The 23142-nt window shown below is 44.4% G+C and overlaps 1 protein-coding gene across 4 annotated transcripts in view; it reads left to right on the top strand.

The window, feature by feature from the left end:
• svilb (supervillin b) overlaps nucleotides 1-23142 on the top strand; it is a 70542-nt gene that overhangs the window by 18638 nt on the left and 28762 nt on the right. For 3 of the 4 annotated variants that reach the window (XM_085804952.1, XM_085804951.1, XM_085804950.1), the window contains exons 6-17: nucleotides 5-872; nucleotides 6092-7489; nucleotides 7925-8104; nucleotides 8264-8301; nucleotides 8391-8452; nucleotides 9163-9299; nucleotides 9504-9587; nucleotides 12435-12729; nucleotides 14313-14378; nucleotides 15396-15595; nucleotides 16557-17311; nucleotides 21217-21706. In XM_085804952.1, coding sequence (XP_085661078.1) covers nucleotides 5-872; nucleotides 6092-7489; nucleotides 7925-8104; nucleotides 8264-8301; nucleotides 8391-8452; nucleotides 9163-9299; nucleotides 9504-9587; nucleotides 12435-12729; nucleotides 14313-14378; nucleotides 15396-15595; nucleotides 16557-17311; nucleotides 21217-21706 — 4573 coding nt within the window. Of the gene's footprint in view, nucleotides 1-4; nucleotides 873-2769; nucleotides 2854-6091; nucleotides 7490-7924; nucleotides 8105-8263; nucleotides 8302-8390; nucleotides 8453-9162; nucleotides 9300-9503; nucleotides 9588-12434; nucleotides 12730-14312; nucleotides 14379-15395; nucleotides 15596-16556; nucleotides 17312-21216; nucleotides 21707-23142 lie in introns of all 4 variants that reach the window. The other variant, XM_085804948.1, reaches the window with a different exon arrangement.

Genomic DNA, 23142 nt, shown 5'->3' with positions numbered 1-23142 from the left:
CCAGTGAGGCGCTACAGTCGAGAGGATCTGGAGGCGCCTCAGAAGCAGGTGTCATCTCCGGACCGATCGGCTCAGGTCAAAGGCGGAGTCGGCAGCAACCGTCCAGACCCGGTGTTGGTGTACGTCGACCCCGTGACTCTGTCCACCCCGTCCACGCCCACATCCGGCCCGGCCGACGGCACCAGCCTCAGCTCCAAGGCCGAACGCATCGCCCGCTACAAGGCCGAGCGCCGCCGCCAGCTGTCGGAGCGCTACGGCATCCTCCTCGATCAAGAGGCGGACATCGATTACTCGCCGCGGTACCGGTCCCGCCGAGAGCCCGAAACCCCCGAGAGGCACAGTACCACGACGACGACGACTTCTTCCAGACGAGACAGACAGGAAGTAGTAGAGGAGCCGGGACGGGAGCCCAAGGCGCCGTACCGCTCCGGGGTGGGCCGGGTTTACATGAGGACTCATCCAGAACCGTCCGCTGCACCTGTTCCCACATCGAGTCCCGCCCACACAAACCAAGCTCCTCCTCCTCCGCCGACGACACAAGAAAGGCCGAGCAGATTTTCGGAGCGGGAGCGAGCGATGAACATGGAGAACTACCGGCGTGGAGGAGCTCAAGAGCGCTCGGCAACGTCGAGAAGCAGAACCCAGCAGGAGCAGCATCCTCCTCCCCAACACCACCACCAACAACAGCAACAAAGCCCCCAACACCACCAGGAGCCGAGCCCCCCCGCCGCCGCCAGGGATTACAGCATCGCCGCCGTGCCCAACTCGCCTCGCACCGCCCGCCGGGCCTCCCTGCCGTCCGCTCGCTACGGCATCTCACCTGGGGATTTATTCATAGAGCAGCAGGCCCAGAGCATCCTCAACAGACAGGGGTGAGTTCATAACCTCATCGTAAAAGGTTGTAAGGTCGTCACGAGCTCATGAATGTGATAGACAACGATGTCTTTTAGGGAGAACAACCCTCAGGAAGTGTAGTTTTTATGATCTAGATGGTAGAACGTCCTCTACATGTATACTAGGGGTGGAAGAAAAAATCGATTCACATAAATATCGCGATATCTTTTTTGACGATTTTTAAATCGATTTTTTTTTTCAAAAATCGATTTTTTTTCAAAAATCGATTTTTTTTTCAAAAATCTTTTTTTTTTTTTGAATTTTTTTTTTTTTTGATTTTTTTTTTTTTTTTTTAAATATTGTGCAGTGTGCATTTGTTCGCCTTTTTTACATACAGAGAGTACAGGTTTTGAAAAGGGTTTAAGTTCACTTTATAATGGAGTATGTTAATTTATAGGCTCCTACAGTATTTGTGTGCAGATAAATGTTAAAAACGCTAAAGACTAAAAATCGAGAGAATCGGCAATATCTTAGAATCGCAATTTAAATCGAATTGCCATCCAAAAAATCGTAGAAGAATTGAATCGGGAGAAAAGCATATCGTCCCAGCCCTAATGTATACCCAAGAGAATAGCCTCAATGCACCATCACGCCCTCATTATACCCCTTTCCCACTGGCCAAAAACCCGCTAACAGTCAGCTTTTGGTGGCAGTGGGAAAGGCACCAGCCTTCAACAGGCTCGGCTCTGATCGGCTTGCAGTGGGAACGCCAGACCCGGGTCAACCCGCTAATTTACGTGATGACGCCCACGTCATAACATCGCGCCGTCTACGTACCGAAACAAAGCTCTGCTCGCATTCCAGACTGGGATTTGATCAACATGTCGCAGCACTGGCAAGACGGGGAAATCCGTGAGCTTCTTTTGTGTCCGCTGCCTTTCCACCGTTTTGAGTGCGAAACAAGAAAGAGCACTGACCACCGCCTGACTCGCTTCCATGTTGCTCTCCATTGTTTACTTCACTGAATTCTGTCGCACTTATGATAGCATCAACGTGATCTCAGCGTGATGACGTCACCAGGCCCGGCTCCTTTTGGTCAATGGGAAAGGAGCCAAATGCCGATTGTTAGCGTTTGGTAGCCCGTGTTTAAAAAACCCGCGTCGACCCGCTAATTTTAGTGGGAAAGCGTCTTTTAGAGATCATGAAGTTCCTCTCTGGGTGCTTCTGTTTGGTGTGTGATGAAGTAATCTTCCCCGGAAGAATCTGATGTTGTGTCTTCACTTCAGTGTTATTTTTAGAGAACATTAAGTCCCAGAGAATTCAAACCCCCGCCATGAAGCACAGCGTAGTCCCACTGATAATAATCACACCAGTCCACTTGCTAGTAACTTCCTGTAGAAACACAATCCATCTCAAACCAACAATGCCGCAATTGGTGGCACAATCAAAGCCGAGGTATTGAAGCACAGTTGTTTGAAGGTGAAGTCGGTCCGAGCTGTCGACCGGCTGCTTCCACCGCTATGCCGGCGTCGGGATCTTTCTAGACTGTGGGTGTTGCTCCGTCACGCTTGCCCTGCTCCAGTTTCACATAGAGAGGTGATCTGGGGAGCTCATCAGGGAAAAGGCCGACGGGGGCAACAGGAAAAAAAAACTGCTGGGTTGCTTTTTGGGAGGGGATATGATTCCCCTGCTCACCCTGAGAGATGACCCTGATCTGACAGTTAGGTGCTTATGTCACTTTCTACTGATGAAGGATTTAACTTGATGACATTAAGTGACCGATTGGACTCTGAGCTACAGCCTATAAATAATGCTGTTTATTGATTTATTTATATATATCTGCTCAACATGGTTCAGCTGAATTTGATTTGATCGTTGAAAGAATGATCAGAAGTTTCCCTCAGGGTTTGACACTGTCACCACATCATCCTGCAGCCTGGCTGCGCTGTCAAAGAGCGACCGGTCTCTCAACACAGACTCAGAGAGCGACACTCAGACAGTCTTCGGCTTGCCTTCAAGGTACTGTCCACTCAGGATGTCGTCAGTGTGTGAAGACCTATCAAACATCAAACATCCACCGGGTGCATGTGTTTTTGTTTTTTTTAGCTGGCAGCTCTCGGGCATTTCCATTAATCTTTTAAAAGTGTATTTACGTGTCTATAAACAATTAAAAGTGTTAGGGATCTATTGAATACAATTCTTTAGGTAAAAGAGAGCCTTGGAAATTGTACGACCTTTATTAAGGAAAAATTAATCATTAACTAAGCCAGCACTGTCAGAAACACATTCCCGGTGGACAAGTAGCTAACTCTGTCCAACATATAAAAACCTATAACACATCATTCAATAATACTTCCCCATTTTAATTGGTGTCATAACAGTCGTTTGGGGTTTTATATAATTTTCATTCTTCAACTGACGAACTTTCATTTCTAACTTAGTCTCATGGTTAAGATTTAACAAGATTTACCAGACATGAAGTCTCATTTTACCTGGTTTTCTTCAACAGGTCAGTCTCTACTGTGGTAAAATCTTAGATGGGAAGATCTAAAGTTTAAGGACAAATGAATAATAGCACGGACACAGCTTTGTTTGAAGCAGTGAAACACACAGAATACATCTTGACACTGGCAAATCTTTAGTGCCATTGTTTAATACTGTGAACCACCACTTTCTTTTAAAATAGGTTTGTCTAGAGCAGAGGTCTTCAACAGGGGGTCCCCGCTCCATCTCTCCATCAGTTTGGGGGTCCTTGGCCTGGAAAACGTTGAAGACCCCTGGTCTAGAGCCTTGTTCTAGCACAAAAATGTTACATACGGAGTACACCAAGGATCAGTTTTAGGACAACTACAGTTTGATTTTTATAGTTTTTTTTATATGTTATTACTTAAAAGTACAAAACTTGACTGATTGATTGAAGATTACCACTTTAAAAATAGATAAATGCAATTGCAATTGTCTTGAAAATGTCTTGTTTAATTAGGTAATCCATTCTTTCTCACTCCTGTATCAACTCTGAAACGATGTTGTTCATTAGACCTCAGGCCTGCCTGAGACACCAAAAAATCAAAGTCTTGGCTTTAATATCGCCAAAGAGCAGACTGATGAAGCTGCACTCACATGCTAGACGATTTTGAAATCTTAAATGTCATAAATAAACTTGTGAGGTCGAAATAATTCCACCAGCAGCTCTTATTGTATTTTCCTGCCAAGTTTGTGAGCTGTAAAAGTACACAACATTCAGCTGGCGATGCTTCCCATCTGGTCACTCTCATTGGTTATTGCAGGTATTTGGTACATGTTGATCATGATATTTATATTTAAAGATCGGTAAAGTCAAATAATCTTATTGACACAATATACAGTAGATTATTTGGACAAATACCAACATGCAACATGCCTTGGTATATACGTAGCTAACATAATATAATGTATCACCAGGCCAACTCAGCACTCTGACCCTAAAAGTGAGATCTCACTGTGGTCGGTTTTCCAGTACATTGTTCTGGGTATGTTCACACCTTGTCATCAGTAACACCCCTCACCCAACTCCCACCCTACATTCTTGTTAAATTAGTGTGACTGTGTGTGGCCTGGTTGTCTTCAGCAGTCGAATGGTGTTAGTGAACCGGAGTTGATGGGGTGACAACATTAGTCAGCTTCAGACCCTGACCCAGTCAGTCGCAGACCCACTGACTCAGCACTTGTCAGCTGAGACTCGCTCTCACACTGCACCCCCACACCCCCACCCCCCCCACCCTGGCTTCTTACTCAGATTCTGGCCTGTTAACCCCTATGAAATTACATCTGAGTCTTGACCCTCCGTCAGTGACTTTGACAATGTCGTTGCATAAGGAATGTACGGTGGCCCGGATGCAAAGCACAGTTGGCTTAAGCTGATAGCTTATGAAAAGACGAATGTTCATAACCAACCTTTGTGCTCTATGGAGATGTAAAATCCATAGACGCATGGATAAGTTTAGTTGTTAGTATAGCTTTATTGGTTTCATCGATTTCTCTCACATGCTAGTTTGATGAACTAAAAAAAAAAAAGGGATTCTAACATTGTCTTTTTAGAGGCTTATTAGGCTTTCTTATTTTTATGTATCTCTACTCCACTTGTATAAATGTCTGTCTCACGCCACCGGCACTTGACCGCCTTTGTGGTCTTATCAGCTGCTTATGCTTGCTAGTATTCGTGTGTGTACTCATGTAGCAAGAGCACTGTTTAAGTCCTTCATGCCGTGTCAGATAAAGCAGAGGCCCATCAATTATGTCTGGCTTAGTGGTCTACAATGAGATTAGAGCAACCTTTGGCCACCACAGGTCAGAAGTTGTAGATGAAAATAGTTTGGATTACTTTTTTTTGGCACGGAGAGAGAAACAGAGAGGGAGAGAGAGAGTCATTTGAAGTAAAAGACTAAAATTCAAACCCAGGTCATGCTGCTGCTGCTGCTGCTGCTGCTGCTGCTCGACCTTGTTGCAATCCTGATGTGGGATTTAGGAGGTTCATGTTGGTCCCATGACGGTGTAATGCTGTAAATCTTTGTGCAACTTGTTTGAGCTCAGAACAGCCTTTGCAGATGATATTTGTGATTAGGGATGTCACAATTACTTGTTTTCACAATTAATCGTGGTATAAAACACCACAATTAATAAATACAAAAAAGATTATGTCGGAACAGATGTGAAGGTAAATTTGCAGATTCTGGTCCCTTTACCTAATGTAACATTGAATCGGTAGGAATTTAAAAGTTTGCGTGTCATTTGTAAATAAAAACAAAAACGATTGACAACTAATGACTTGAATAATTCAAACACTTCCCCTGAAGAATATAATTGGTCCTTTATTAATGTTTGTGTAAATAATTAGCATTGCAATTATTTAGGCTAGACTATATTTGATTTTACACATACACAGTGTTGTGAAATTAATTAATGCATAATAATCGTGATGGATGATCGTAATACCGTGATTATTTCTCAGACAATGATCGTACCAAGAAAATCTACAATCGTGACATCCCTATTTGTGATAAGACAGAATTAACTAGAGAGTATTCAAAATCAGTATCGGCCAAATGTTGTTAGATTTGAGCTCCTGAGGTACCAGATACACCCCCTCTACTGAAAATAGACTGTTTGATCGTAAAATTGTGGCTGGTGCGAGTGTTTTTATTGAGTTTGCAGAGCGCCGTACTGTAGTTGTTTCATTGAACTGGATATTCAGTGACCCTTATCCATTCCTTTTCCCAAGAATCCGAGTAAGGGAACGATTGTCAAGGGATGAAACTGTCCAGAGGCCTGACTGGAGTCCAGATAGGCACCAGGCTCACAGACATCGTACTCAGGGGAACACTGTGCAGCACACGCCGCAGCACTCAGAGCCCGTCCAACAAAGGACTGTTTACCAGCCTCCCCAGCCGAGCCCGGGCCACCATCCTGCTGCCCACGGCCAGACGGCCTATCCCTCCTCCGCCCCCGAGTACCAGCACTCTGGTCCCGCCGTGGACTCTCAGCCATATTTGGCCATGCCTGCCCCAGTGGCCACCGCCAAACTTCCCGGACCCCCCGAGGTGCAGCCGCGGAGGAGAGTGAGTTCTGACCTGATCTTTGCCGCCCACAAGGAGGCGAGATCAGAGGCCAGGCAGGCTCTGAAGGAGGAGGCCCAGACGGAGGGCCTTCTGAAGAGCAGGAAGGCCGTGCTGCCCTCGGAGATCCGTCGAAGGGAGAGGAGCGTGGACGACATTCACAGAGGCCGTCACGAAGATACGGACTGGCAGAGCTACAGCCCAGAGCAGAGGAGGATGAGTCGAGGAGAGGAAGACTGGGATTGGGAGCGAGGAAGGGAGAGGGGGAGGGAGAGAGGAAGGGAGAGAAATGTTGAGAGGATCAGAGAAAGGGGGAGAGAGCATGTCTCCAGCCACGATAGCCAAGAGGAGAGAGGATTTAGATCCGTGCAGCCTTCCCTCTCATCCGTTCACCAGCAGCCCAGGCAGCATCAACCCATCGAGCCGGTGTACAGCCAAGAGCCCCAGAGTCAGCATCAAGAGCCGCCGACACAACCGCAGTATGAACCCAGAAGGAGGCAACACAGTGCTCAGATTCACCAACAAGACCCTCAGAGGCAGCATCAGTACGACCACTCCAGACAGCCGCAAGAGCCCCAAAGGCAACAGCACCCTCAACGGCAGCCGGAGTCTGATCTCCAACGACAAGAGCCTCCGAGTCAGCATCAAGACTTCCAGAGGAAACAACCAGATCCCAAACCAGATGAAGAGCTGGAGCCTCCGAGGCGGCATCACCATCATCATCCTCAGCAGCAGCAGCAGGATCCATCGGCGCAGCAGAGGTCTGACTCGGCCGTCTACCTCCAGAAGGGTTCCTCCTTGCCACAGGCCAAACACAGAGGCCTGGAGACGAGCGGAGGGCCCAAACCCAAGACGCGAATCCGCTCCATGTCCGACATCGGCATCAGTCAGCATTCTGCCCTGTACCGGATGGAGAGGGCAGCGGCCAGCAGAGAGAAATCGAGGGCCGCCGCCGCTCCGGCCTCGGGGATGGCGAACGGCGAGATGGGCACCCTGGACACCAGGGTGTCGGTGGCGCAGCTGCGACACTCTTATCTGGAGAATGCCAACCGGAAACCTGAGTTGTAGGTCCCGCGGCATGGTCTCTGTGTGGCATCGCTAAGTAACTGTCTAACTCTTGCATTAGTGAGCTGCTGCAACAAATAATCCAATGATGATTTAGGAAAAATAAAACTGATAGAACGTAACTCTGAGGCATGAAATGTGTCAGGGTGTATCTTTATAATATCACCATTTGCAATTTTGTGTTTCAGTTCTTGCAATTGATCCTTTGACAGTTGTCTCCTGCTGCATGTTAACATTGGGTAATGGCTCTTCACAGTTAGGCTGCAATTAGTGTTCAGTGTGTGAGGCCCTGTTTGATCTGGTAAACTGTTAATCTACCAAAACAACATCAAAACCAACTATTCTTAATTTCTTTCTTTCTTTTTTTTTTTACTTGTACTGTCCCTTTTCGTTGTCTTCGTCAATCCGTCTTATTTGACCCACCGCCCCAAAAGTGAGACGACTAAAGTCGATCTCTCAGCAATGGAGGTAGAGCCCGCTAGCAGCAGCAGCATCAGCGATCGAGACCGGGGCGCTCGGAGGCCTCGACGCTACATCACTCCAGGAGAGAGTCGCATGTCGGAGAGGTTTAGGACCCAGCCCATCACCTCCGCAGAGCGTTTGGAGTCCGATAGGTACAGGAGAGCCTCTCTGTAGCCACCTGCAGGAGCTCTTCATTATCACTGAATTGTGTGGCAGAGCATGAAAATATCCAGTGGTTCCAGTTCCCTCAAAAAAAAGTTTTTAAATGCATTATTCATACTGATGTTTCCATGCATTTATGTTCTCTGCAGGTCACGTCTAAGCCCATCACAGCTGCAGGACAACGAAGGCAAGTTCACTCTGTTGCATTCATGCACAACACATACAGATCTGTCTTTTTTGATGCCATATAATGTGAATCTTTCATGTTTTCAATAGATGAAGAAAAGCTCGATGACCGAGCTAAGATGAGTGTGGCTGCCAAGAGGTCTCTCTTCAGGGTAAACGTCCTTTTAAACAATGAAGTCATGCAGTACATTTTAAGATTAATAATGTTTGAATTTCATCATTTCAACACCAAAAGACAAAGTCGATTGTTTGAACGGCGGAGCAGAGCTGCGAGCTGCTCAGAGCTACGCTACGGAGGCTCATGGGATTCTTGATTTCCCTCATCGAACTCGTCAAATACACAATCCAACAACTCCACAACGCTCTGGTGGACAAGTTGTGACCTGCACATTCACCATGTTATGAGATGATAATGTAACATTACGAGACAGAGTTGTTTTCGAGGTAAATACAGACTGCTTGATGAAAAACTGTCCCCGAAGGCAACACGCATCAGCTGTTTTGCATGAATTTCCCTCTAAAACAACTCCTAACGTTGTGTTATTATCTCATAGTGTGGTCAATGTGCAGGTCACAACTTGTCCAGAGCGTTTTGGAGTTGTTGGATTGTGTATTTGATGAGTTTGATGAGGGAAACCAAGAAATCCCATAATGAGCCTCCGTAGCGTAGCTCTGAGCAGCTCGCGGCTCTGCTCCGCCGTTCTAAAAATAGCTTGCACCGACAATTAAAGGTAACAAACCTACTGCTATGACTATAGGGATTATGGCAATGGGCCAATTTGCCAAAATGTTGAACTATCGCTTAAATACAGTATATTTAACAGAATAAAACAGTTTGTTGTTTTCCGACATCTCCCTCCAGGAGCTGGAGAGGACATCGGATGGAAGTATTCCCAAACCACGCTCTCGAAACGCTGCCGTTGAAAGGCGTCTCCGAAGAGTTCAGGACCGCTCACACACACAACCCGTCACCAACAAGGAGGTGGTCAACGCTTCGAGGTTGGTCTTATATATATTTATCCTATAGCTGTAGTTTAGAACAGTCCAATTTCTCTGTTGGTGTTTTCTGTTCTTTCTCCTCTGTATTTTTCCTGCACCCCTGTCAACTATTTACTTTTTTTTTTGCTTCTCTTGAATGATCTATATTTCACTTTCTTCTCTCCATTTGTACCTTTTTGTATCTTTTTCTTCTCCACCTTTAAGTGATCCTGCCGCCTCATCACAACCTATGGCCGTAGTTTGCATCCCCAACACCTCTGTAGTCAACACCAGTGTGACTAGCATCAGGTACAACAGGGCTGGGATGTGTTTTATCCACATGTGTGTGTGCAAAGTGTCTATTGCATCAAAGTCGTCTGTGATTTTCAACATCTCAGTTCTGTTAAAGTATTAACTGGATGACTCACAAGATGTTACCAGTTGGATTCTTTACTATAATCCTACATTTTGCATTAAAGCCAGAATCAAAACAATCCTTTTCTTGATACCAGGCAGCGTTTTTCATCCTTCCCACTTCATGCCTCATTTGTACCGATTCTAAACTATGTTAATATGCCTCAGAGGCCTTTAACTCACCATCTCCCTCTCCTGGCCGCAGTGCAGATCTGTTTATCCAGCTCATTTTAACCCCGTCACATCTTCCCCCCGCCTGTGCTGTGCTGTGTAATAGCTGTGTGTGCACCTTTTAGGGGAAAGAAGCCGGTGTTTACACAATGGCTCATTCACTACTTTCCATGCGCAGTTTCCAAGCATTACTTTGTGTGCACCGTTTCCCACATGCAGCAGCAGGTCACAAATGTCAGCAAAGAAATAGGTCGCATATCTTATGGAAAGGTCAGAGGTTGAGCCAGTTAAAGCCCCCCTGCATGACTGGGTTCACGTGTCCCGCGGCTTGTTTACCAACTCTGGTTTAACTGAGCGCACTGCAGGGAGATCACCATAACCCCTGCAAATATATGAGTGCATTATATGATTATCTGGCATATGTGCGCTGATCTACTTAACGTCTCTGTTGCTGCGCTTGTAATCGGACACAGCTGTCAGAGTTATTTACCTGCCTGGGATCAGCATGCATGTTCAGTTGTTGGATATTCAGACAGTGCAGGAATACATTGTTGTCTCAGATTAGTTTCCTTAAAGCAGAAGTAAGTGGTCCGGTCGTTTTCGCTAATGCTGCGTTCCAGGCAGGCTTTTGAAATCGTAAATTACAGCTTCAAGTCACAACTTACGACTTTGTAGCGTTCCAGGCAACCCACTCGTGTTTTATATCACTTACTTCTGCTTTAAATTTAACAAGATTTTCATTAAAGGGATACTTCACCTAAAATCAATAATTTGCCAATTTTCTACTCACCGTCATGCCAAGGAAGGGTTTGGAGAACTTTCAGAGTCATCAAAACGCTTTTGTTTATTGTTTATTTTTTTATTTAACCTTTATTTAACCAGGCAGAATCAATTAAGAACAAGTTCTTATTTACAATGATGGCCTGACAAGAGGCATAAGCTTCTGGAGGGGGAGGGGGAGGGGGGCTGTGAGGGAGAAAAGATAGGTTAAAAGACAATAGCAAATATGCACAACTATACAAACATTCAGCAGAAAACAAGGCATAAAAGTTAATAACAAGGGTATTCAAGCATAAAAAGACAAGATTTTTACAAGCATAAAAAGAGTAAATGTCTGTTACAGACATTACAGGATTCTTTAGAGAGCAGTGTGTCACAGAAAGTGGCCTAGGCCGACGGCGGCAGGTATGGGCATGCAACAAGCAAAAAACTGAGGAAAAGGGTTAAATAGTTAAATAGTAGGGAAGCAGCTGCAAGAATCTGTAAAAAGGTGTGAGATGGCGTCTTTGAAGGCCGGGATGGAGATGAAGTTATCCAGTTTAAGGTGTTTTTGTAATGCATTCCAGTCAGAGACAGCAGCTGACTGGAAAGATGCAAGGCCGGATGTAGATCTGGTTTTAGGAGTTCCAGGGGGGGTCCGGCTGGCAACGGATTTTCATGTAATGGCGGTGGATAGAGTTCATTTTTGAATCGTCCAAAACACACACTATGAAACATCCAGATACCTCCATACTGCTCGTCTGTACTGACCCAAGTGTCCAGAAGCCGCCAAATGAAAAAGTTGATAGGAGAAAATAATTTGATCTCTGTTTTTATCCTTGTGGTAGCAGCAGCTCCCAGTGGCTGCTGAGATGTTTGTGCTCATGTGTGAGATTTGCTGTGAGATGTTCGTTCGTCGTTGTAAACCATTGGATGTTTGATGTAAACACGGAAGAACATCTCGCAGCCACTGGGAGCTACTACTACAACAAGGATAAAAACAGAGATCAAATAATTTTTTCCAAACAACTTTTTCATGTGGCGGCTTCAGGACACTTGGGTCAGTACAGACGAGCAGTATGGAGGTATCTGGATGTTTCAGTGTGTGTTTTGGACCCCCCCCGGAACTCCTAAAGTGTTTTGATGACTCTGAAAGTTCTCCAAACCCTTCCTTGGCATGACGGTGAGAAGAAAATGGGTGAATTATTGATTTTGGGTGAAGTATCCCATTAAATTCTCATCCATGTACTGTAGATTTTCATTCATACGGGTGACAGGATATCTAAAAGAACCAAGTCAAAGGGAGGTGGATTTAGTGTTTTATCATTGAAATTGATACATGTAACGATACCGTCGTCTAAAGATATGACCTGCTATTTAGTTTTAGACACCCATATAATGTGTACCCATTATGACATTTAGGAAACCTTGAGTTATACATTTAAGCTACTTAAATAGGCTTTATGCACAGCTCTACTACTTCCTGAACTTAAACAAGCTCCTTTATTTCCTGTCTTACATTATTGGACAAACTGATTAATCATTAGTCACAATGGTCAGACACACCTGGATTAATCAGTTTGTCCAATAATGTAAGACAGGAAACAAAGGAGCTTGTTTAAGTTCAGGAAGTAGTGGAGCTGTGCATAAAGCCTATTCAGGATTTAGCATTTTTCAGTAGAACAGCAAAGCCATGTACTGCTGTGATTAAGACATAAACACTTCCTGGTTGAAAAGAGGACTTTAAAATGAAGTGGATATTAAAGCACTGTCACCCATCACCTCCCCCATGCCCCTCCCTCCCTCCCTCAGCATCCAGGCCCCCTCCCAGCCGAGCTCGGCAGTGCAGGAGCCGGAGACCCAGGAGCTCCAGAGACCAGTTCAAGCTCTGCACGGCGGGGCAGAAGGAGACAGACAGCTGTCGTCTTTCCTGGACGAGCCCGACCTGTCCACCCTCAGCCTGGCGGAGAAGATGGCTCTGTTCAACCGCCTCGCTCAGCCTACAGGTACAGGCCAGACCGCTGACGGGGCCCGGGGGGACACGCGGCAGCGCAGGGCCAACGCCCGGTTTCAGACTCAGCCCATCACTCAAGGAGAGGTGGATCAGGTACAAACGTTTAGCTTTATTGAACTTTTCTTTGGTAGAAAACACTGGTGCTATACAAACAGTAATAAAAATGTGACATTTTCCTACATAGGAGAACAACTAATAGAAAAGAAATAGAAAAAAACCCTAACCCTACTAGAGATTCATAATTCAATCATTTCACGCAGAAACAACATCAGATGTACAAAAACCACCACAAGTGAATTAGGGCTGCAACTAGCGATTATTTTCATTATCGATTAATCTGTTGTTTATTTAAAGATCGATTAGTTGTTCGGTCAATAAAATGTTCAAACATTTTGAAAAATGTCAATCAGTGTTTCCCAAACAACAAGATGACGTCTTCAAATGTCTTGTTTTGTCCACAAACCAAAGAGAGACTCAGTTTATTATCATGAAGGAACAAAGAAACCAGAAATATTCACATTTAAGAAGATGAAATCTGAGAATTTTGACCTTTTTTTCTTAAAAAACGACACAAACCGATTATTCGATTATCAAAACAGTTGATGATTTATTTAATAATCGATTATTGTTCGATTAATTGTTGCAGCTCTAAAGTGAATAGAAATGAATAGCACTACAACTTTATCAAAGCGTTACATGGATGTACAGTAGGATCCTCTGAACAAGCCCAGCAGCTACAGACAAGACAACTCACTTCCAGGTCACTTGCACTTAGCACAGTGAGTTTTTATCAGTGCACCAGTTTCCCTCGATGGACGACTGGATGGATCTCTGGGTATTAGCATCACATAATGAAATACTCTCGCACTGATACTTGAAATAAGGATCAGAAACGGTTCCTTTGTGTATTTGTGCTACAATCCAAACATGTTGTTTAAAGGGATAGTAGCATTTTTTTAAGTGGGGTTGTATGATCTACAAATAGCCCCTAAGTACTTTAATTGCAGTAGAAGACTCTCTACACTCCTCCCGTTAGCAACGCCAGCCCATAATAGCCCTGCCCAGAGATTTACAACATACATTGTTGTGAATGGACCCAAAGAAACGGCCTATTTTCACAACCTAAAAGAGGTTTTACGTGAAAAAAAATACACAGTTCCATTGTTCGCTATAATATAATTTTTTCCAGCCCCTCAAAGTGCAGGAAAAACGCAGTTTTTATTTGGACCTAACCAACTGCTGATCGGCGGGCGCTAACCCTGGGCGGAGGGATACGTGAGTTGGTTAGGTCCAAATAAAAACTCTTTTTCCTGCACTTTGAAGGGCTGGAAAAAATTATATTATAGTGAACAATGGAACTGTCTATTTTTTTTTCATGTAAAACCTCTTTTAGGCCGTGAAAATAGGCCGTTTCTTTGGGTCTGTTCACAACACTGTATGTTGTAAATCTCTGGGCAGGGCTATTATGGGCTGGCGTTGCTAACGGGAGGAGTGCAGAGAGTCTTCTACTGCAATTAAAGTACTTAGGGGCTATTTGGAGATCATACAACCCCACTTTAAAAAAATGCTACTATCCCTTTAAGACACAGTGACATAATCAGCTATTGGATGGTAGCTTTACCTCGCCCCCCCACCTCTCAGCTGTCAATCATAGTCGATCACTGGTGTCCACACAGGAAGCCGAACCACCTGCAACCTCAGCAGCGTCTAACCACCACCACTCTAACTTAGAGGGAGAACATGTAAGACCCCTGCTGCCTGTGCAGAGCGTGTGATTGGTTTCGTTGACCAGTCTTGGTTTGGCAGTGGATGCTTCCTGCAGCTTTTAGTAGTGATGAGCTTGTTGGTTGCTTGTCATCTGTGTATTTTTATGGTTTAAACGGCTGTTGAACTGTGAAGTTTTTTTAGAAGTTTAGGACGCTCTGTTTTCCGTAGCTCCTTTTGTCATGGGAGCTGTTTTCTGCGACATGCTTGTTCATTGCATAACAAGCATGAGCTGTTGGAGTGCTAAATGTGCCTGCTACTTTATTCAGGCCTCGTATGAACCTGAATAAACCAGCAAAAAAAAAAACAGCTTACCAAGGGACGGAGTATACGGATGTAAGAGTCAATACTCAAGACCTTGAATTGCAACAAGAAAGAATCAGTAGAGAAAAGCCTGGTGTGGAGTTTGAGCATCTCACAGACGGCTGCATAATACTGCAAAAACATTCGATGGTTGCACTGAACACAGGAAGAAAACCACCACTGTTCATTATAATGTAACTACACGAGCTAGATAGATGTTAATTGTGCTAGAGCCATTGTGTTTAAGGCTATTTTGATCATAGGTAATTATAATTTTGTGATCTTTAAAGCTCAGTTTATATAAACACCACACAATATAAATGAAATGTCTCAATCGGCTTTGCCTTCATTAAGATATTTAATATTATATGAAATATGAAAGGTTATCAGTGTATTTTCTTATATTTGATTCCACTGTCAGTTTCACACTTTGTAAAATGCTTTTGTCATATTATTGTGTGATATTTCGTTATAAATGAGTCAGTTGTGTTAACATCTCTACTTCCTGCTGCTGTTTTGTGAATGACAGTAATTTGCTTTGATTGTTTTTCTCTCTATGTGTCTCTCTCACGTCCTCTAACATACAAATGTCTTTTTATTCATTTATAACGCTCCTGCCTCGACCTTTATTATATTTAATCCGTCGTTCCCTCTTCTGGCTCCTCTGACACGACTCCTGCTGTTCCCTGCAGCTGAGGAACGGAGGCGAGATCAAACTGGAGCCCCTGTCGGCTTCTCTGGTTCGATCCGTGGCGGCGGTCACCTCCCAAGCGTCTGTCACCAAGGTAACCGACAACGATGATGACGATGGCGATCTCCTCCATCGAGGGAAGTCCACCGCCGTCCCCTACATCCCTGCCCAACAGCAACAGCACCAGGAGAGGGCGCTGAGGTATTTCTCCATGAGCCAGAGCCCCATTTCTCATTATATTTATCAATATCATTTGTTATACTATAGGATATCCTTTCAAAAGCAGCTACTTTGCCTAACTCTAGCGAAGCGTTTTCACACTACATTTATGAGCCTCGAAGACGATCACATACCGTCGTAGTTCCCACCATAAACGGCGATTCGGCGGCGTTATTCTCATGACTCGCCACGCAAAACCGGAAGTAAGGAAACGCTGGTCGGATCGACCAGCATTTCCACCACCACTAATAATAACAAAATAACCACAGAGACAAAACCATAGATTTATCGAAAATGGGCCCATTAAGTGTCTGTTAGAGGGGTTAACATCTGGAATAACTGTCCTGAAAATATTAAATGATGCTGTACTCTAGTCAGCTTTAAAAAACTTTATAAGAACAACATCATTTCTCGTTACAGTATGGAAAATTAAGTTCTATGATTTTGTACTATTTTGGGTTATGCGCTGTACAATTCTTTATTTTGTTGTGATCAGAAATTTAAGTGTACTGATTAATTTCAAATGTCTGTGATCTGATCCTATTGTATTAATGCGTATATTTTTTATTTTATTTTATTTTATTTTAATTTTTTAAGGTAAAAGGGGTAGGGGTATATAAGCTTTGGCTTCAACCTACACCCTTTCGGTTATATAAGCTTGATATACCGAAATAAATAAATTCATTCATTCATTCAAGTGTGGGTAGCGTAGATTCATCCACATTAATATGAGACTTTTTTATTGTCGTGGAATTTTTGGTTCTGCCGATGGAGAAACTCCTCGTTGTCCCTTTAAATCTGATTCTAAGCACGAAAATCAAGAAAAAACACAGTAATATTGTGGATGTCAGGTGTTTGTGAACATGCACATTACTCTGAAGAGTCGACGTTAATCTCACACATTGTAACTACAAGACTCGTGTCCTGTGTCCTCCTCTTCCAGAGTTGCTGCCCAACAACAGCAGCAACAGCAACAGCAACAGCAGCAACAGGCTTCCAGCAGCAGCAGCAGCCACCAGGAGAGGGCGCTGAGGTACTTCTCCATGAGCCAGAGCGCCGGCGACCCCGAGCCCAACTTCTCCTCCTCCCCTCCTCCTCCTCCTCCTCCTCCTCCTCTCCTCGCCGAGAGCCGAGAGAGAGTGGGGGCTCCTCCTCCCGCCGGTCACAGGCAGCAGGGGGAGGCTGTGGCGGAGAGCTGGAGAGAGCAGCAGCAGCAGCAGCAGCAGCAGCAGGAGGAGGAGGTTAGGGGGAGACACAGACAGCAGGGAGGAGCCACAGACCAGAGCCAAGGCGGCGGCACTAAGGGGAAGCCGCCGCACTCCCCCGATAGAGACAGAGACAGGGACAGGGACAGGGACAGAGATAGGGACGTCCGGCAGCAGCAGCAGCAGCAGCAGCAGCAGCAGCAGCAGCATCCTCCTCCTCAGCCCGTGCACTCTGCCGAGCCCCGTCTGTGGAGGGGCATCGAGTCAGAGCATCTGCCCGGCTGGAGAGCTGCTGCAGACGGAGGAGGAGACTCCCAGGAGGGCAGAGAGAGAGCAGAGGGAGGAGGAGGAGGAGGAGGAGGAGGAAGAGGAAGAGGAGGCTACCTGAGAGAAGCTGCAGCGGCGGCTCACGGCTCATCCACACAGGAGAGGGAGAAGGAGAAGGAGAAGGAGAAGGAGAGGAGCGGCGGCCGAAGCCAGGCGGGCGTCTCAGGTACGAGGCTACTGTTCACTCTGGTGACTTACTGTAACGAGGGCAGAGAGAGGATGGATGACAGGGTGGGTGAAAGGAAAAACCTGAGATGTGGGTGTGAAAATGAATTTAAAGATAAAAAAAAAGAGGGAGAGGAAGAGAGGAGCTGGAATAAAAGAAAGGGAGTGACAAAAAAATTAAAGAGGAGGCAATGTCTATAGGGAAGGGGCTGCTGTGCTCTCATTATCCTCATTGTCTTATGCAGCATGCTCCCACGCATGATTGCTCTCTGTCGACTGCACACACACTTCCAGTCCCAGCTGGGGGTATTTGATTTGGCTCAGAGAGAGAGAGAGAGAGAGAGAGAGAGAGAGAGAGAGAGATGTCTGAGGCTGCATCTAATTAGCATATCTCTCCATGCATTTGCCTCGTGGCTCTCTTTGTCTAGAAACAGGAAGCCCCTCTCCTGACACGCCGTTTGTCAGCTAACAGATCAAACTGTGTGTCGCTCACTGTCGTGGCCTTAACGAAAGAAAAAAGAAAAAAAAAAAGGGGCTGTGGTCCCCCATGCACCACATCACGCCTGTGAGTTCACCGTTTGCACACACACACACACATAGATACATTCATTCATTCATGCAACACAGTGATGGACCTGACCTGCTTTTATGTCCTAATGCACAACGTGTCCAGGGGTGGTCTTTTTCCCATGCATGCACACACACAAACAACACACACACACACACAAAGATGAAAGCACTCAGTGAGAGAGAGCGCAGAACAATTGGCCGGCACTTATATGAAGCAGGTAGAGGACAGAAAAGGACACAATGGACGCCTTGTCTGCAGGCCGTACTCTCACTTAGTTCTGCATGGACGGAGCTTAACTAAAGTTTCGGCTGTTTTACTACACTACAGCGCCATGAGGTTACAGGGACTTGCACCGATTTACACTTTAATTCCCCCGGGGACTTATCGCTGCATTATGTATGACACCGGCTCAGAGCACCACCTCAACAAAAGACTGATGTCTTCCGCCTGACGGCTTCTCTTGTAGGGACCAGATTGTTTTGTCCCAAATAGGAGGAGAGTGTGTGTGATGTGGACACATGGACAGATTTATTTATTTTTTCTCTTTTCAGGGACGTCCAGGATTCAAAAGACAATTTAGCACCTAAAACACTCCATATATATAAACACACAGTGATATACATGGTGGTAGAAACACTACACATCTGCCTGTCAATTCACTTAAACAACTATAAATATCTGATTAAAAGACGTCACACTCACAAAACACACAAGTCTCCTTGATAGTGCAGTAAAGGTGGCAATTTAGTATTAATTATAAGCTAATGTACCCAATTTGACCACAATCCCTTTAATTTATCTGATTCTATCTTTGCAGAAAATGTTTTATTAACATTTATTTTTTAACTTATCATCTAATGTTTGATAAGTTAAGTCTGGTGTTATTTGAGTTTTGTGCAGTCCTACATTAATAGATAAAAGTCAGACACATCTGAATCACACAGTTTGCTCCAACACAGACAGATTTTTATCCACATTATGTGATGAATACAGAGACACAACAGACTTTGTGTGGTTTTAATTTAGCTTTTCCCTACAAACTTACTGTGCATACGGATGAAAACTGGTTAAACTGTAATTTAATACAGACCTGTGTACATTTGCTGACATGCACATTGCACATGCACGTTCATGTCCATACTGGACAACTATGGGCATCATGATCTGCCCTGTCAGCAGGTTTGTTTATACAAAATCCATAAAGCTCATAGGATATCAGAGGTTTTTTTTGTATTTTAGCTGATGAGCCTTAAAAGAATCGCCTGCGTCTGTCAGTGTGATTTAATATGATCCCTGCTGATGCATTAAACAATGATGTAACAGATCAGAAAACGCTGTGTGTTGTCAGAAAGGTTCATTTAGAGGAGAAATACCACATAGGGTAATAGTTTGGTTTCTACTAGGGCTGCATGATGCATTTTTACTTAAAAAATATAAAATGATGATATGATTTCTTTTTGATCTCGTCTCTTAGAGGATGTGATTTGTTGTTGAGGACGTCTCTGCTGCAACATTGCCCTCGGCCACATTGCGATTTCAATTACATTGTGATTAATTGTGCAGTTCTACTCTATTTTCTATAGCTAGGAAAACTCCAACATGCCAACAGGCTACTGCACATTCATGTTCTCTGTTATCTCATGTTCAACCTGCTGAAGGTGGATTTTAAGGCACCCACACTGTGTCTTTTTTTTACAAGTAAAATTAGTCCCTGCTCAATATGTTAAGCAGTGTTACCAGGAGACAACCTTCACACTGTTGCGTGTCTATTAATTAAAACATTTTAAATGTTTATTGTCTGTCTGTCTACTGTCTGCACCGAGGGTCTGAGAGTAACACAATTTCGATTCTCTTATGTCCCGTACATATTGTGGAATTGACAATCAAGCTGACTTTGACTTTGACTTTGATTGTCCCATGTGAAATTCACTGTGCACAGGTAGTCTTCCAGTTAACAGATCCCTGTATTACACCCAGTCCACCTCCACCTTCACTTCCACGCCAGCCCCCCAAGAACAGCCCATAATGATCAGTGTATGCAGATATACTGTATTTTAGCTACCCTGTAAAGAATATAGTCTTAAAAATATTCCCCATTTCTCATTATATTTATCAATATCATTTGTTATACTATAGGATATCCTTTCAAAAGCAGCTACTTTGCCTAACTCTAGCTAAGCGTTTTCACACTACATTTATGAGCCTCGAAGACGATCACATACCGTCGTAGTTCCCACCATAAACGGTGATTCGGTGGCGTTATTCTCATGACTCGCCGCAAAACCGAAAGTAAAGAAACGCTGGTCGGCTCGCCCAGCATTTCCACCACAACTAATAATAACAAAATAAGGATAGAGACAAAACGATATATTTATCGAAAATGGAGCCATTAACAAGTGGTAACGTAGATTCATCCACATTAATATGAGACTTATTTATTGTCGCAGAATTTTTCGTTCTGCCGATGGAGAAAATCCTCGTTGTCCCTTTAAATCTGATTCTAAGCACGAAAATCAAGAAAAAACACAGTAATATTGTGGATGTCAGGTGTCTGTGAACATGCACATTACTCTGAAGAGCAGGGCCGGTCCCTGGCATAAACCCTCTATGCGGTTGTTTAGGGCCACAGCCGTTAGGTGGGGGGCCACATGATCAGAAAGGTACCGGGGTTCATCAAGTCATTTAAACATCCTGAGGTCTGCACGTGCAGCTATGAGCTTTATATGTAATGTGAAGTCAATATTCAGCTTCTTTTATCTCACATTTGAGACATTTGGTGAAAATAGAACGGCAGAATGACAACATTTATGCTCAAAAGGCAATTTTACAAAATTTCATTTTAGACTTGTTTTCTACACGTATCTATTACTGTATTCATATCCTATTTGAAGCACCAAAACAGTTCATTCTCATGACTGAAGGAGTGTTTTCACAAGGGATTGGACATTTTTTCAAAAAGCAGACCTCAGATTTCCAGCATTTGTCCTAAATTATTTCTTTCTACAGTGTTCTAGGACAAACTGGCCTCAGTGTGCTTACAGCGGAGGTTCTAATATTTAGACATAAAACACTTGAGTATTGTTACATCTGCAAGTATCTTAAAAAGATACATTTAAGAAAATATGTAAAAGTGGAGAAAATGGCCTCAAACCTCAGAGGGATAAACACGTCTGTATTCAGTTTTAACCAGTGATTTGGTGTTTGCGCTTGTGGACCACAAACAAAAACCTTGTTTAGGGGGCCACCAACATCCTAGGGCCGGCCCTGCTGAAGAGTCGACGTTAATCTCACACATTGTAACTTCTTGACTCGTGTCCTGTGTCCTCCTCTTTCAGAGTTGCTGGATCATCCTGCTCCACTGAGGCCGCTGATCGCTAAAGTTTCCTCCAGGACGGTGTCTCACGTGTCGGGCAGCCAGCAGCAGCAGCAGCAGCCGCAGCCGCAGCCCCCTCCTCAGACGCTCCCCAAACCCTCGACCTTCATCGCCCCCCAGCCCCCGCCCCCGCCCCCGCCCACCTACCCCAAACCGTTCACCCAGTCCCCTCAGACCCAGCCCAAACCTCAGGGCTTCTTCGTCCAGCCGCTCCCGAAGCCGTTCCCACAGACGGCCCCCCCCCAGCCTCAGCCCAAACCTCAGGTGCCTCCGCAGACGCCGCCCAAACCCCAGTCCTTCCCCCAGGCCCTGGTCAAGTCCCAGTCGCTGCCCCTGGACCCCAGCGAGGACTTCAGCAGGCACAGCGTCCACTCAGGAGACCCGCTGTCCCCCACGGATTCTGGAGACCAGCTGTCCGACAGCATGTCCAAACAGATGTCGATCAGGGAGAGGTGAGTCCTCGCGGTTGGGTTTTTATTTAACAGACATTTGAATTGTGACATTTATTGTCAGGTCAAATGGTGGTGACACTGAAACCAGGAAACTCCAGAATCTGCCCATCTGTCTGAAACTAAAAACTGATTTAACATCATTAACATAGCCTACTGTTGTTACCAAAATCTACTATAATGATAATGTAACAATAAACTTCATTAAAGGGATAGTTCACCCAAAATTGAAATTGCACTCATTATCTCCTCCCCCTCATGTGGACTAAGGGCTGGGAGAAGTTTCAGAGTCCTCCGTGGCTTCTCTGAGTTACAGGGGGTCTCGGCGTAGCAGTGCATGTCCATATAACGGTTGCAAATGGATACCAACTGTCTTCGTAACAAAAAGACACACCAAAAAACATCCAGATACCTCCATGCTGCTCGTATGTAATGTCCGTCTTGTATTGAAGCCCCGAAATGCGAAATTGTCCCAAAAAAAAATTAAATAAGTCTATATTTTAAGCTTGTTTGTAGGAAGCTCCTCTTCCCAGTTTGTCCAAATTTGACAAACCGGGAAGAGGAGCTTCGAGAAGCTTCCGCTACAAAACAAGCTTGAAATATAGACTTGTTTAATTTTTTTCGGGACAATTTTGCATTTCGGGGCTTCAATACAAGACGGACATTACATACGAGCAGCATGGAGGTATCTGGATGTTTTTTGGTGTGTCTTTTTGTTACGAAGACAGTTGGTATCCATTTGCAACCGTTATATGGACATGCACTGCTACGCCAAAAAAAAACAAAATGTGTAAAGACCAAAAAAGAAGAAGAACAAAACCAGAGAAAAAGTAAAATCCTGTTTATTCAAAAATAACAAGTTAAAGCATAAAAGAGCCCAACAGAAAACAGTATATAGTGGTGAAAGATGTAGCAACTATTCGCTAAAATCAATTTATTATACTCCTAAATTTATAAGAAAATATATTTTTAACACTTTTTTTTCCTATTGGTATATTTTCTTCTATCTTTATTATTTTACTGACCAAATGTGGACACTGTGAATTTCTCCATCACAGCTGCAGGAAGAGCATCATCCACAATTAAAGGATGAATGTTAAACCTCATGTTTTGGTATCTATCAGGACTCAACCAGCAAAATGCTGAGCTGTAATTTTGCACAGAAGCCCAGAGGTCGTCCAAGGATAGGGAGATGCTGTGGAAAAGGGGGAGAAGCATCAGGCATTTTGTATCAATAAACATGAACATGAATTATGTGAATACCAGAGTGAAGTTTGACCAAAAGACATGAAAACGCACTTTGACAGTCTCTATGAAAACCTGCAGAAAAGTTGCTCATCTGGCTTAAAAACATCATCAAACATGATCAATAAAGTCTGAACACACTGATCTCCATGTGCAAAGGACTGTTAATAACACTTTAATAATAATAATAAGCA

Source organism: Trachurus japonicus, chromosome 17 (genome assembly GCF_045865225.1).
Source record: "Trachurus japonicus isolate A0001 chromosome 17, Traja_1.0".
NCBI lineage: Eukaryota > Metazoa > Chordata > Actinopteri > Carangiformes > Carangidae > Trachurus > Trachurus japonicus.
This window is presented reverse-complemented; position numbering and strand designations above follow the sequence as displayed.